At 32.7% G+C, this 15,472-nt stretch overlaps 1 protein-coding gene across 2 annotated transcripts in view; it reads left to right on the forward strand.

The window, feature by feature from the left end:
- Window positions 1–1,750: 1,750 nt before the first annotated feature.
- LOC111049824 overlaps window positions 1,751–15,472 on the forward strand; it is a 64,579-nt gene continuing 50,857 nt past the window's right edge. Inside the window, exons 1-2 of one of the 2 annotated variants that reach the window (XM_039438549.1) lie at window positions 1,751–2,749; window positions 12,213–12,269. In XM_039438549.1, the coding sequence (XP_039294483.1) occupies window positions 2,600–2,749; window positions 12,213–12,269 (207 nt within the window). In that variant the 5' untranslated portion in view covers window positions 1,751–2,599. The remainder of the gene's footprint in view (window positions 2,750–12,212; window positions 12,270–15,472) is intronic. The other variant, XM_039438550.1, reaches the window with a different exon arrangement.

Genomic DNA, 15,472 nt, shown 5'->3' on the forward strand with positions numbered 1-15,472 from the left:
CCAGACGAAAGTGACTGATTGAACGAAAATAAGAGTGTTGCAGAGAGAAGACCCAGACGTGCAAGCTCATGTCTGACTTTGTATTTTGTAATCATTTACTGTTGTTTATATTCTCACTTTCAGTTTGTATTCAAGGGAAATTCTTCTAGGAGATGAAAGAAAAATAATGTATTTTCCAAATGCTCTTCAGTTGGTAGATGTCTTAAAAAATCTAGAATCGGATAATTCAAAGTTCATCATAAACTACTTCCAATATCTATATCAATATCCAATAGTTTCAATATCAATAATCTCATTATCCTCATCATATCAAATTGACTTTTCTTTTGATCCATTGAAGTTGTGCATTATTCTCTTCCAGTACTGTTTGATTTTAATTATTACACAGTACTTATACAATAGAGTACTTTTCAACTAGTAACAATCTAGATTGTTCAATTTGTGCTGGAGGGTACCAAAGACTGTCTTAAATGGTGTAGCACTTGAAATGTTCTTGACTTTGGTAGACTAAACAATAAATTGCATTGCTGCGATCGAAAAATCACACTTGAGAAGTTGAGAAATGAACCTTATTTCGACATTCGAATATAATGGTACAATGAATCAACTTGTTCAAGATCTAATAACAGTGTTTCAAGAGCAATATTATCACAAACCTTAAATTCATTCTTTGTATTAATTGTTTCCCATTCATAGTTAATCAAATTTATCTTCTCACATGATTTACAAACGGAATTGAAGATTGATCGATCAATAATGTATCCTCAGAGTATCCTTTTTTTAGTTGAATATAGGTTGGATTTGTTTCGAATATATTCAGCTGAAGACAATGATTCCAAGCACGAATTAAATATATCGCATTATACTCGCTTTAATTTTATTGGAGGAGGATATTCCAAAAATCCTGAGCAGTTTTCATTCAAAACGTTCAATGTTCGCAGTATAGTACAATTTGCTCTTTCATCGCTGCTTCATAGACACTTACTATAATTTATTATCATTATTCTACCAATGTTATCACAACAGTGTCATTTGTATCGTAAATGAATAAGTAAATGAAAATATAATAAATTAAAAAAATAATTAAGTGCCTGCTCCAGATCACAAAAATCGATAAAACGCAATAATCATCACTGTGAATACAGGAATTAATCCTGTTGGACTGAGAAGAAAATAATGTTATTATTTTCATACTACTCTCTCACAATATAAATCATACTCATTGTATATGTTGCAGGCTTACTGAAATTGATTTCAGCAAGCTCGAACTATATTTTCAAATTTATTCCTCGGGATTTTTGTTGGTAGCTCCAATATTTTATATACATATATGTTTTACGTTGAATATATTAGTGATAGTCAGAATTTTTATATACTAGTTACTCCAGAAAATACCCAATTCAAATTGCGCTCGGTTATTGCTATGGAATTGATCCTCATATTCATATTTTGCTAAAGTGGAGATCCAGAAAAAATTCAGTTTGAAAATGCAATAGAGGATAAAAAATAATTGAAATCCAACAAATAAAAAATCTCAAACCCACCACCATAGAAAGCGTATACGCTTTTTCCATTATTCTATTGTTTTATTCTATGCCACCACCTTTAACAAGAGCACTGCAGATTCCCACAACATTATCACTTATCTACAGCGTCACACACGACCTCTAGCGGACGAAAGAGTAACTAACTGATCGCTTAGCGCTGAAGTAGAAAGGTGGGCTCTGGGTTGGTCGGTAGATTCGTTCTGTCTTTGATTCAGTCTGTTACCGGCCGCGAGATAGGACGGTCGAGTCTGGCAGGAGAGAGACAGAAAATGACGTATCTATGCGCGAATATATCGGTGCTCGCGAAATTTACTTGCGAAAACTCGGAAAACATCTTTATTAAATAATGATTTGGATGAATCAAGACACTAATTTTGTTTATAAAATAATGTTGAGTGTAGTGTAGTTGGTTTATTTTAGGAAGAGCTGAATAAAACTTTGTTTTTAAATCAGGCCTAACCTAAAAAAAGCCGGTTATCACTGTCAACCATTTTGTCAATTATTTGACAATATATTTGATTAGGATATTCTAAACTATAGGCCAGGCGATTTGTAATTAGTTGGTTAATTTTGTGTAGTATATTATCTAGTTTCAACGTTTTCCATCTTGATTTTCGTTGTCATTACTTTGTGATCTGATTATTCCATCACCACGTGACAGTTTGTGAATAGAAATCCACGTTGTATCATTGTTATTCAATCAAAATTTTTACAAACTTGATATTCCCCTAAATCCTACTGTGGTTTCTGTAGAAACAATGATCATAGCATGAGAACCAAGTGATACAACATGTTTGAATAATGACATGGTATTTCATAGGAAATAGTTCTTATTCTCTCAAAAGTATCTGTAACAACAAACTGCTTCAAATAATTTTGTAAAAGCTTTTTCAAGTATTCATGAAAAACAATGACACTCTGTGTGTTAGAATAGGAACCACTTGTTTCTACCTGTGATAAAGTGTAATAAAAATACACAGTGGTGATTTTTGTGCTAGAAACAATGACAAACCACAGTTCGAGTAGAGGAATTCAGTGAAAATTCTTTGAAAATGGAATTGGTGCGCGTGTTTTTGGATTATATGACTTTGTTGTGTTTGTTTGTGGTTTGGAGCATGTGTGAACACGTGGACGGACTAACAACCGCTGATATTGGATCTCCGCTCAGAGTGGCACAGTGCAGAGTCGAATGCATCAGCAAGGTAACTCAAATGACATATTTTATCCCCTATCAAATAGAAGATTGTAGAAATAAAAGGTTCATCAACAGAGAAAATGAATATCTGTGAATCAAAAATATGGAATAGGCAAAAGTTATCTAACTTTCTTTTCGTTCATTTTTTACTTGTGATTCTTAGAATTATCAGAAAATGGATAGTCAATTCAATATTCTTATTAGAGAAATGAAAAAATACAATATATATATATATATATATATTATATATATATATATTATATATATATATATATATATATATATATTCATATATATTTATATATATATAGTTAAACATATTTCTAACAGATTTTGAAGAAGAATATTGATCTTTTACCAAAGTGAAAAAAGTTAGTATCCATTCATTGTCGTAATCATCCTTATTTTATTCCAACTCTATTCTTTTGACTGATAAAAATTTGAAGAATCACAGAGTCCAAGAGACTAGTTTGATATTTTCTCAGGCACTGTTTGTTTGCAATAGTTCATAGATTTTGAGCAATTGAGTGATTATAACTATAGTGAGGTCCACGTTATAATGACAGTATTTGATCAACTTTTGTTTTGCTATCCTTGTCTATCATTCGACAAAGCCGGTGGTACTATCCTTTTCTAGGTCCACAACGATGCCAAGTATGTTTTTGACAGTGTAGAAATATAATTAATTAATGCAGAGAATCGGCATCGCTATTCTCCTATCTTTATCCACTGTCATTATAACATGACAATACCATTCATGTTGTAATCACTCATAATCATCTTACTTTCAGCTTTACAAAGAATTTCATTTCCAAGTTTCCAACTTAATCACATGAGTAATAACCATAATACATATCAATATAATCATCATATCAATAATAAATTTTTATGATATATTATAGGCCTAATATGGGTAATAATGAAAATATTATCTCTCATCCCATCTCCAGCTCATTTGAAAGAAAATTAAATTTGTTGTATTCAGATGAACATAAAATATAATGAATCACAAAAATGTATAATGATTCATATAATATTGCTAACATATCCAGCAAAATCACTGTCTTCAATTAAAGAATTGAGACAACTACTACGATACTCTCGTCAAATCTTGAGAGAAATAATTGTAGTGAGAATAATATTGTAAGAATGACCGCAACAATTTGAATGGCATTTGCTTCTCTATGGAGTATAGGAGCTATGAGCTTCGTTTGTTGAACTCTGATTAGCAGGCGATATTGGATTTCTATAAGCTGAATCTAATGAAATCGTCTACCTTTGAACTCAGTCAATTCAGCACTGAATTCCTTTATTCCATGAGGATTGAAGAAAATGCCAGCATCAGTATCATTGTCGTCAAGATTTTAAACTTGTTCACTTCAAAATTAAATATTCATATTTATGTTATTTATTTTATACTGTAATGTTTTTTCATTGATGTAATTAATTTTTATTTTATATTGATGTATCTTATGAGTGTGTGTGTGTGTGTGTGTGTGTGTGTGTGTGTGTGTGTGTGTGTGTGTGTGAATAAATAAATTGAAATTGAAAAATTGAAAATAGTAGAAACTACATGAATCTCTCTGCATCTTGATTATTATTGAATTCAATACTCTACATTTCAACAGGCATGTTTTTGAAGTTGAATGCAGTATCTCTATTATTCTGAAAAATTAATTTTTCTAGGTTGGTTGCAAATTTCTGAGATTTTAGAAATCACAGAAGAGCTCTCTAAAAAATCAATCTATTTCTCTAATATTAGAGCATTTCGCGTTTTATCACACCATTTCTATTATTCTCTTACTGGTTTGTATCTCCCATCTTCTATCTTTGGTAGAGAGTTAGTGGGAAGGATACTTCGAATATTCTTTCCGAAGAATGGACATTGATATGTCCAAAGCTCCGCCAATTTATGTAGATGCATAACAATATTATCTATTTTATCTATAGTTATTACAAATTTCTTTTTTCATATCATATACAGCTCAATAATTATTTTCTTTATTTATATTTTGTAAATTCATCTATAATTTTGCTGTATTGTAAGCTATTGTATATAAGTGTATAAGCCAGTATAATATATTGTAATCTTCATAAATAAAGTCCTCAAACAATCGCAATCGACAATCATAGAAATTCTCTTCTACAATTTCCAACAATCATATATCAAACTGATTCTGAATTCCAAAATCATTATTCCAAAAAAGTCTTTCATTTCACATTCATTACAGTATCCTTCTTTTCTCACAGTGACATATTTCGTTTATTTTAATTGACAATCAGGCGTCAATTGTGGGATAATCATGATTTCTTCACTTTATTTTGCAACTCCGAACTTTGTGAATTACGGAACTCTCTTAAATCCTCAAAGCTTTTCGGATCTCAATCTAAAGATGCGTACAGATTTACGCGCCGCGAACATGAGCAATTTACTTTCAATCAGCTGATGCCAAGCTTTTTATATCTGTATCTTACCGTTTCTGTGAAAATACAGGTACAATCAGCTGATTAAAAGTGAATTGCTCATGTTCGCGGATATCTGTACGCACCTTTAGATGTCCTCCACTACAAACTCCTGACACTCTCATGACACCACCTGCCAAGAGTTCATCATGCATGACACTGGTGTGTCACATAGTCCCAACCACCACTCACGTATCTCACACTCATGCTGCATGCGCTAACAAACAATGAACTCAGCATTGGAGTCACGTGATTCACAAGCAGGCAGAAAGTGGTCTCAGGTACGTGATAAGTCTCTAGATGAACCTCTGATACCCCAGCCGTCGTTTGCCACCAAACAAATCTCCAGCGTCGTGTCTAATTCGTATTTGGTATTCCACTGCTCGCCAGATGGATGTATTCTGTGATCTCCATGGGAAAATCTGGAATTTTTCGTGTGTTGCACATGACAGGTGGGAAAAGATTACTGTTATATTTGAATGCTTTGTTTCGAATAGCGGCTGTTATGAACTAACCGTAGTATTCTATTCTTACTGGAATTGAAATTTTTAAAATAATAATTGATAAATATCAATACAAATGAATAATTTTTACTATTTTTTATTGGCCGTGCTACAAATAAATGTAGGTATATTCTTTATTCACTTATCCATTTATACGATAAGTATATTAATAATAAGATATATAATAATAAGATAATTCATACAATTATAAGTAATTGAAATTAATTAGAATGAGATATTTTGATTTAAATGCGCTAAAGAGTCTTCCACATACAGAATTACAATCTATCATACTGAATGAGTTGGAAATAAATCAGAATGTTCTTAAAATCGACATAAATCATTTTTGTTTTTGATACACCTCAGGATTGAATCCCAAATTCTCCTCATTGTATTGTGGATTATAGAAATCTCAGTAACAATAATTATCATGATGGAAGACATACTGAAAAATTCCATATCATTCATACTATATTCTTTGAATATCATATCAATTCCTCGTGACGATATGAAGAGATGAGGAGACTTCCAATGAGTTTAATCTCATGAATTATAGTTAATGAAGCTACAAGAATATTTTGAAGCACAGGGAAAAATCGATGGAAAGGTCTGAATATCTGTAATTTATTGACTGTAGATCTATAATTTAACCAACACCCCTTCACAATGTCAGCCTCTGCGTATTCCACTAATAAGCCTAAACTACCCGGCCTATTATCCCAATGCCTACATAAAAAATCCGATCACAATGTAGTGTATTACTACTAATCTTTATAGTATAGTATAGTGGCCCAACCTCTAATCATCCTCCACCCTATACCCTGACCACAATGGATAATTTTGATGGATAACACAATATAAAAAACTGACTTCTGTAACGGTTGAGCAGATGCGTTATATCTTGTATTCTTCAGCTCCCCTCTATTATGAATTAAACCAATTCATTATTATGAATTATAACATCAGAATATCATAGAGTTAAGGGTAGGAGGACTAAATACAAACACAAACTATAAACATGTTCATGTATGTTCTCAGAATAAACAATCTTGAATGGAAGTTTTCTCTGGTATGGTTCGGCGAATACATACTAGTGTAGGTGGGTTTATCTCAGTACAGTCATAAGTTGTGAAAAATCAACACAAAAATACACGGGAAATAATGATCTTTGCACAAAAATGTTTGATTTAGTGATCACATTATTATGTGTTCATTCCAGTAGGCCTGCAATCGAATAATAAAAAATTGTAGCTTTAGAAACAATACGATTGATTCGATCAATATTAAACCTCAGCCACAGGAATTGGAGGGTTGGAGCTGCAAGTAATTGTAGATATCAATCTTGTTTAATAAAATCTATTCTGGTGAGTTGATATTCATCACCTATTTGGAATTAAAATTCAGAAATAGAACAATAATATGAGAATTACAGAGTCTGAGATGTCATCAGATAATTGAATTTTATTACACAAACGTGTATATAGTTGAGTTACAACTATAGAAATACTCTATGAATCGCTAGATAGGAATCTGTAGTACTTTCCTTGTATTCAAACTTGATAAAATCTTCCCAAATTGAAAGTCTTAGAATATTTTCAGCTATTGTTGACGTGACCGTTTCACATTTTTTTGTTGATCGTTAACTTTTGATAGAGCGCCACCTAGATTGTGAAGTAGTGATACATCTAATGTAGGCCTATATGAATTTTGTGAAACTATAGATTGAATAATGTTGGAAGTACATTGTCGTAATAAGTAATATTAGCTTGAATATAACTATAACTCAAAATAGTGTGCGAATTAAGTTATCATTTTTACATAACCGCCTTGGGTGTTATGCCTGTTGTGTTTACCTGGTTTGTATTTGTATAAATGAATAAATAGATAAATAATACCTACTACTGTAGTATTTCCTATGGAGATGATAGGTATCAAATAGGAATCTTCTACATCTTGCGAATCATATTGCTGTGTATTTCACCTGAAATCATTGAGGAAGTAAATTAATACTTAATTATTATTCATTTTGTCTGTGCCTGAAATCTAACACCTTGAGTTAGCTATAACAACATAATCTTTATTGGGATTAACAATAATTCTATATCGCTCAAATTTTCGAGTAGCATCACTCCAACTCAAACATCAAACAAGAGTTCTCAATGTTCATCAAAAAAGGTTCTCATCAATTTGTTTTCCTATCATTCTCATATCTTTTTCAACAGATTACAAATAATCATGAAAGTGTAACATTTTTTCTGATACCATGCCGTTATCAATCAAGGGAACATGTTCCACGATCAACAACCTCAACGAAAATAACAACTAAATCACATACTATGGAAATGAATGACATCCAAAGAAAAACAAAATTAATTAAAAAAAATAGGATCATAAAAATTAGAAAACATGTCTGTCACATGTAATGATTAATACCATGTTACCCATGGACATTGATGTTTTCGAATGGGAAGCTCTCAATCTGGTGCAGGGTTATTAGATGTACGTTGATCAGATTCCCTGAAATATCTCCCATTTGGTTATAAAAAAGTTATAAAAATACAAAATTTATTAAGAACATTAAATCAGAATTGATTTGACATCCTTTCACGATGAGCATCCACTTTTAATGGAAAACCTTTTAGTTGCCATTCCTAACGAACATGAATCTTATTTTCTTCACAAAAACCTTTCATCTGCCATTTATTGAATAATAACATGTGGATCATATTTTCATCACAAAAACCTTTTCATCTGTCATTTATTACATACTGTTTCCCAGATGATCATCAGATTCCCTTCATGAAAAACCTTTCATCTGCTACAAAAATTATTGCAAAATACGTTTTAAAACATGCCTCATATTGACAACACTCGCCGACAATAAATCCTGGTCTAACTTTGTCGGGAACATCCCCACAGTTTTCAGAGCCAGAATAATCATGCTTTCAACCCTTGCCACCCTTACGTGTGTTCCATTTGCAACGTGCTATGTTTCATTTGCAACCACCCTTTGCGTTAATTTTTGGAAGTGACACCCATTATGTCTGCGCTGTGTGCTGCTGCCCTTGTCCTGCGGGAGTCGTGCGTGAAATCAAATTATAATGTAATATTTGATTTATTTCGGTAAATATAGCGGTGTACTCTCACCCTTAACCCTTACAACACTCTTGGTCATTTCCTCACTTCCACACGCTCTCTCTCTCTCGTTTTCTCTCTCTTCCATACCCTTCCATCCTCAGTCACTTCTCTTTCCCTATCATTCGCTCTTTTCTTCTCATTGCTCTCTCTCTCACCCACTCTCTCACTTATTTTTCTTCTTTTTTCAATCCTTTTTTGTTTTTATCATCCTATTCATCATAATGATTGCTTTCTCCCTCTTCTTCTTTGTCTTCTTCTCTTCCTCCTCCTCTTCCTGATTCCAATTCTTTCTCTCTCACTATCTTTATTATCATCATTATAATCCGACTTATAATTATCTTAATTTATATTATCTAATTTAATTTTATTTCAACGTTCAATAGTTAACTGTTTTTATTTGTAATACTTTTATTGTTTTTTTTGTTTATTTGAATACTGTTTTATATTGTTTATTTGTTTTTGTATTGTACTGTTGTTTAGTGCAACGGGTCTATCGAGACCTGGCACGTCATAATAAAATCAATCAATCAATCTCTTTTTATTCTTTTCCTTTTTCTCCTTTTTTCTTCTCCGCCTTGTCTTCCTTTTTTCTTTCTTTTTTATTTTCTCTCTTTTATTTTCTCAAGGATGTGAGAGAGAGAGAACCAACATTTCCAACTCCACCCTTGATAGAGGCATTTAAATTAAATTATCTCCCTCCATTCCTGTGATAATGGAGAGGATATTTTCTTAAATCATTCTCAGAGAGTCGATAATTATTTGTTGATTTATGTTGTTTCATTACATTTTTTTATTCTATGAGTTCAAATTGAATTTAATCTCCCTTCTGATTCATAATTCTTCATACTCTGTGAAAGTCATTGAATAATAAGCTGCTATATTGCCATTCATTATTGTAAATCAGTGTATCTACAAGCCTGCATATATATTTTAATGAATCAATCTAATCTAATCTTTATATCATCTGTATTTTCCTCCTCTTCTTTTGCTTCTTCATTTTCTCTCCTCTAATTCACTCACTCGATCCCTTTCTCCTCTCTCTCCTTCTTTTTCCTCTGCTCTTCTTTTCGTACTCTTTCTCCTACTCACACTCTATATCTCTGACTCTCTCTCTTAATATTTCTCTCACTAAGCGAAGGGGATGTAGCCAGGACGTTGAAGAATAATTTTGAATGGAAGTGACGTTCCAAAGCCTCCCCTCTCCTATTACAACCCTCCCATCTAGCAAATCAGTGATGCACTGCACTCCATAAAAGCTCTTGTGTTCTCTATGTGTTGGGGATACAGTTAACATTGGGAGGTACTATTTTATCTGTCATTTATAACCAATAATAGAATCTAATGAGATGCTTTCATTCAGGAGTAATTTGATATAATTCTTCCCTGTAGGAATCATAGTTTTGAGAGGAAACTTGATTCCAGAAAATAAACAGTTTCCAACATTTAATTTAGAGAAAGATACTCGTCCTAAAGAAGGCAAAAGTAGAAATAGTTTCACATTTTTATATCTCCAGTACTTTCCAGTGTTTTATTGATGAATTGGTATTGAATAAAAAAATACTGCAGAAGACGTCAAAGTACAACATAGAACCCTTGATTGTTGTGAACCCTTATTGATTTGTTGTGACTCCATCAGTTCATCTGTTCCAATGAAATTTGAATCCAACAGATTCCAAACAATTACAAACATTGATATAATAAATAATAATCTCATATTGTAGAAAAATAGATACGATAAATGTTTCTCACTATAAGTGAAAAACTTCATATCATATTCACCTCTCTTCAATTGCTATGGGGTTCTCTGATTTGATACCATCCAATTTCAATCAGAGCTATTTTGATTTTGAATCATGAGGAAATTGATAGGTATTAATGAAGGAATAATTGTTCACATTATCTATTTTGATCTATTACATCATTGAAATGATGATTTTCGATATTGTTATTTGGGTGGGAATCGATTCTATTCATTGGAGATCAATTATTTATCAATTGAACTTCAAATCTAAACTTATAAGGAATACTTGATATTGTCCTTCAAACAAAGTTCCAATGAAGAACTTCTGTAAGTCAGTGTAGGTGTCGCTATTCATTACAGGTGTCTGAACTAGTTATTTATATGAAAATTAATGAGAATTATAAACCCACACCTTTCTATCTCATCAATCATCGGCAGTGATGTAACTAATTAATGTACAAGTTATGTAGGCTGTCGACATTTTCTCGGTGTTGAGTTTTGTAGCAGATCTCTCCTGAAATGCTATTTTCTTATCGGGATTGTTGCTAGGAAAACAGCTCCTTGCTCCTTGTGTCAAGAGTTTGATTGATGATCAGTTTCAAATGTCGGATCGAACTAGGCCTACTTTAGTAAGTCAATCTGGGAACTGAGTATCTTTAATGGGTTGTGCAAGCAGATGGATAGCAAGCGGATGATTGATAAGTATGCTCAGAGCTAGAGACAAAGGGATTTGGTCTTAGAGTGATCTCACTCAAAACCTGTGCTACAGATGTTTCTAAAACTATTGCGGAATCCTGTAGCAATAAAATGTTTAAATCACACAAGTAGAGAAGCTTTTGTCTAACTAGTTGTTAGCAGTATGCTTCATAGCTAATCATTCACAGACAATGTTTGGATAACATTCTTAGGTAGTGCCTAAGAATAATCTGCGAGATTTCAATTTTGTCCATTGTATGAACATTACCTGAAAGGTCCTGTTCAATTAGGTTCCAAGTTTGAAACGGAAGGTAAAGGAGGTTGAGTTTCGGCTTTCAAATGACAATATGTAAATATTATTGAAAATGTTTTGTTTATCATTCAACAATGGTAGAACAAATAAATATGATATGATTGGAAATCTAATGGACAGGCTCTTACTATACCATTCCCGAATTTTGATTGAAAATCAGTACAAAAGATGCTCTTCATTGATATTCACCACATATATTATAATCCCAAAATAAACTTTTGAATCTAAAATGTTTACTTAGGAGATATTAAATTCAAATTATAATCCACTGCAGTGGTATGTTGAAAACTAGAAAAATATTGAACAGATTTTGAAAAATTTCAAGCCATAATAAAAACCTCTTGATAAATCTAGATAATAATCACAAATAACGAAAAGTTGAACTTTGAGAAATCGCACATATTATTATGATTGACACCCCATTTTACCACTATTCCCAATAACCAAATTGTATAGCTACAATTATCATCACTTCAGTTTGTAGTTAGTAGTCGGCGTCATTTCTTATTCACCAGCAGTATTCGAATAATATTTATAATTAAGCAATTTTGAATCCCTACCGTAAGCCCAAAATGAATTACCATTGAATGATAATGGATTTATTCTCTGTTTTCAGTTCTCAAGGAGTGCAGTTCATCATAAGACGTGCCTTCACGGAAGTGACTGCAAAATGGTGAGAACAATAACTTTTTTTAACACTCAGAATTGATAATTCCCATTGAAAACTTGTTGTCAATTGACTTTGAAATTCTCATAGTGTTTCTGGTGTTGATCTCTTATTTGTGAAGAGGCAGCTCTTCTCATAACATTATGTTGTTATATTTAAACCCTCTAATTTTCGAATATTGATGCGGATTGTGCGTCTGTATGTAATAGCACTAACTTCAAAACATTCACATTGATTCAACATACAGAGGAATTATTTCATGTTTCAAACGAACGTTGAATACGGGAATTAGAATACAGACAATATTTCTTCATTACAGGACAAGTGATGACTCGTTAGGCCTTCTCATTTGGAAACAACTTTCCAAAGCTCATATAGATGATGAAGTGGTAATTTAGCTGCACTGAAAACAGCAATTAATACTTGTTAGTGTTGACAAGTGCTCTTTCTGTTGGAGTGAGAGGTAGGTTGCGTGGAAAGGAGAGATAAAGACATTGGTCGAATGGAGAGAGATGCTCCGAGTTCTTGAGATGGAAGGAGCTCAACGAATTCGTTCAATCCTTCAAGAGATATCGAATTCAAGATACAGAGAACTAGCAGAGGATAGGAGAAGATATGATAGCAAGGGGATGGAATAGGGAAATGAGAAGTAAGGAAGGAATAACAATAATTTATCAACTGTGTAAGACTCAACAAATATTAGGCTACCCAACTAGGAATAATTCTAATATCTACTCGTCGCTGAGGTGAGGAGTGAATCGAATAGAGAGTATGTGATAGAAGAAAACAAGGAAAGGAAGGGGATAAGTGGTAAAAGGGATGAGAAAAAAATATAAAAAAGGAATAGAGAGTAGTATTTGAAAAGGAGAAGCAATTGTAGAGAAGGAGAGCCGAAAGAAAACAAAAGATGAAGTGGAAATATACTTAAGTTATTTTCATAGTGAAGTTATTATAAAGTTTAATAATCTAGGGTGAGTCAAGTGTGGAAGTCAAGTGAGTCATGAACGGAAAAGTAGAAAATATATATACTCTGAGAGAAAATGAAGCATGAAGCGTTATAGAGAGATGAAGAGTGAATAAGTCTGACGAAAAGGTAATGGAAAAAGTAGGTACTGATAATAAAGAGATTCAGAATATAAAAGGAGGATGATGAAGAAAATAGGCAAATACAGTGAATGAGAAACTAGGGAAAATTGAAGGTTTCAAACAGACTTGAACGTTGAAAAGAAAACTAGAGGAGAGAACTGGAGAAATTGCAACACTATATAGTATAAGAGAGAAAAATGATAACTTGAGACAAGGAAGGAGAATGATAATTTCCTATAGCATAGAAGCGTTGAGAAAGGTAGGCTAAAAGTAACAGATTGCGAAGTAAGGAAAAAACAGCTGAGTGAAATTGTACAGAAGCAATATTTGACTCAATTGGATACCATTAAAAAGATGGGGTTGAAAAGGAGACTTAGATGGAGAAAAGAGTGTAAATGGAGAGTTGGAAGCCTAGAAAGATGAGTAGAATTATGAAAAAGAAAAGGATAGGAATATCGAAGAGGGACATGTGAGGAAGAGGAAGAGAATTACTCAACGCACAAGAGCTTAGTACGCGTATGATAATTTGATAGGATATGTTTGAGACCATCATCACTGGACTTCATCACTAGATGCAATGGACCTCGAGCAGAGATCTTATTTCAACTGGCACCATCAGTCGAATGGGAAGCATTTGTATTACTTATGAGCAATGCTGCCAGGATGTAGTGAATCTTTCTATAGAAACAAATCCCACTGTGGCTTAAATGTCTGCTGATTAATAGTCGGCCTTCTGCAAATTATTCGGCACACAAGGGATTCAATTGAATCTGGCAGTATTCTTAATTGCTAACAGTAAAGCTTCCTATTTAACCAATTCTGACAGTTTGAAGTGAACTCACTGTATTAAAATACATTTTGTACTGTCAGAATTCCTAATTAGTAACCCCACTGCTTCCCACTCAAATAATGCTGACAGTAGAATGTGAATCTAGCTATACTTCCATTTCACGACTACCTGTTGTGTTCTCTTACATCACTGGCTAACAACATCTAATGGCCAGTTATAATTCACGAAATTCGAATAACTTTGTCTCTAATGACCTCTCTCTCTCTCGGTCTGGACACCAGGTGCTTTCACAATACCCACAAGTAATCGATCTACACAGCAGGTGCCCAGAGCTCGAAATGCTCTCTATTTATTCTCTTGCTCAATACAAGTTTGTACCAGTCTTCATATGTATTAGCATGTTGGTCAACACTCATGACTAACGAACTTAATTACCTTAGAGTTATCACTGATAAGTCAAAGTCGTGTATTTTCTACTACTGTGTACGTGAGTGGGGCTGGGTAAATATACTTTTCTAACAAAGTCGTATTCCATTTTATGAATTATGGACTTCCCAATATGAATATGATATACATAATATTTCTGTATCCTATTTCTGTGCTCACATATATTATGCATTGGTTATCAGTAAATTATCACTCTAGGTTTTCCATCACCCAATTTTTAATCAATCTGAACAAAAATTGATGCCTCAAATCACATGGTGTTTTCCATTTTTAGAGTATGGAATCCTCATTCATAGGGCTACTTGGAAGTTTGATTATATATAATCGCTAGAGCTAATTTTCATATTATTTGTGTCTTTATTTATAGAAAATATGAGTATTAATAATTAAAAGTGGTAAAATTTACAGTTAATACTCCAATGAAATACACTATACATATTATTCTAGTTTACTCCAAGGCTATTAATTTCTATGTTTAGATTTTGTCTTGAGATCATGATATTCTAGATAACTTCATGCTATCAATTTATATGTATATGTTTTGTCTTGAAATCATTTCAAAGATTATTGATCGCTCAATATTAGAATATTGAACATATTGCTATCTATGCTGCTGTAGGCTGTATTTAATAGAAAATATTGCAGTAGCCTAATGACTTCTGCCACCATCCAATTGAAGGAAAATGCTGTAATCGGAGTGATGCATTGAATAAATATGTTAGCATGACAATACCTTTCCTTGGAAGTTTCTTCAAGATTTCACCTGTAATCAGATCAAACCCAGGTGCTTTTTTGGTATTCAGATTATTCTTTATTTCTTCTTGAACCTCATTTATAGAAACTAGATCAATCTCTGTATCTAAATCATCTATTATATCTTCTTCAG

This window comes from Nilaparvata lugens, chromosome 11, assembly GCF_014356525.2.
Source record: "Nilaparvata lugens isolate BPH chromosome 11, ASM1435652v1, whole genome shotgun sequence".
Taxonomy (NCBI): domain Eukaryota; kingdom Metazoa; phylum Arthropoda; class Insecta; order Hemiptera; family Delphacidae; genus Nilaparvata; species Nilaparvata lugens.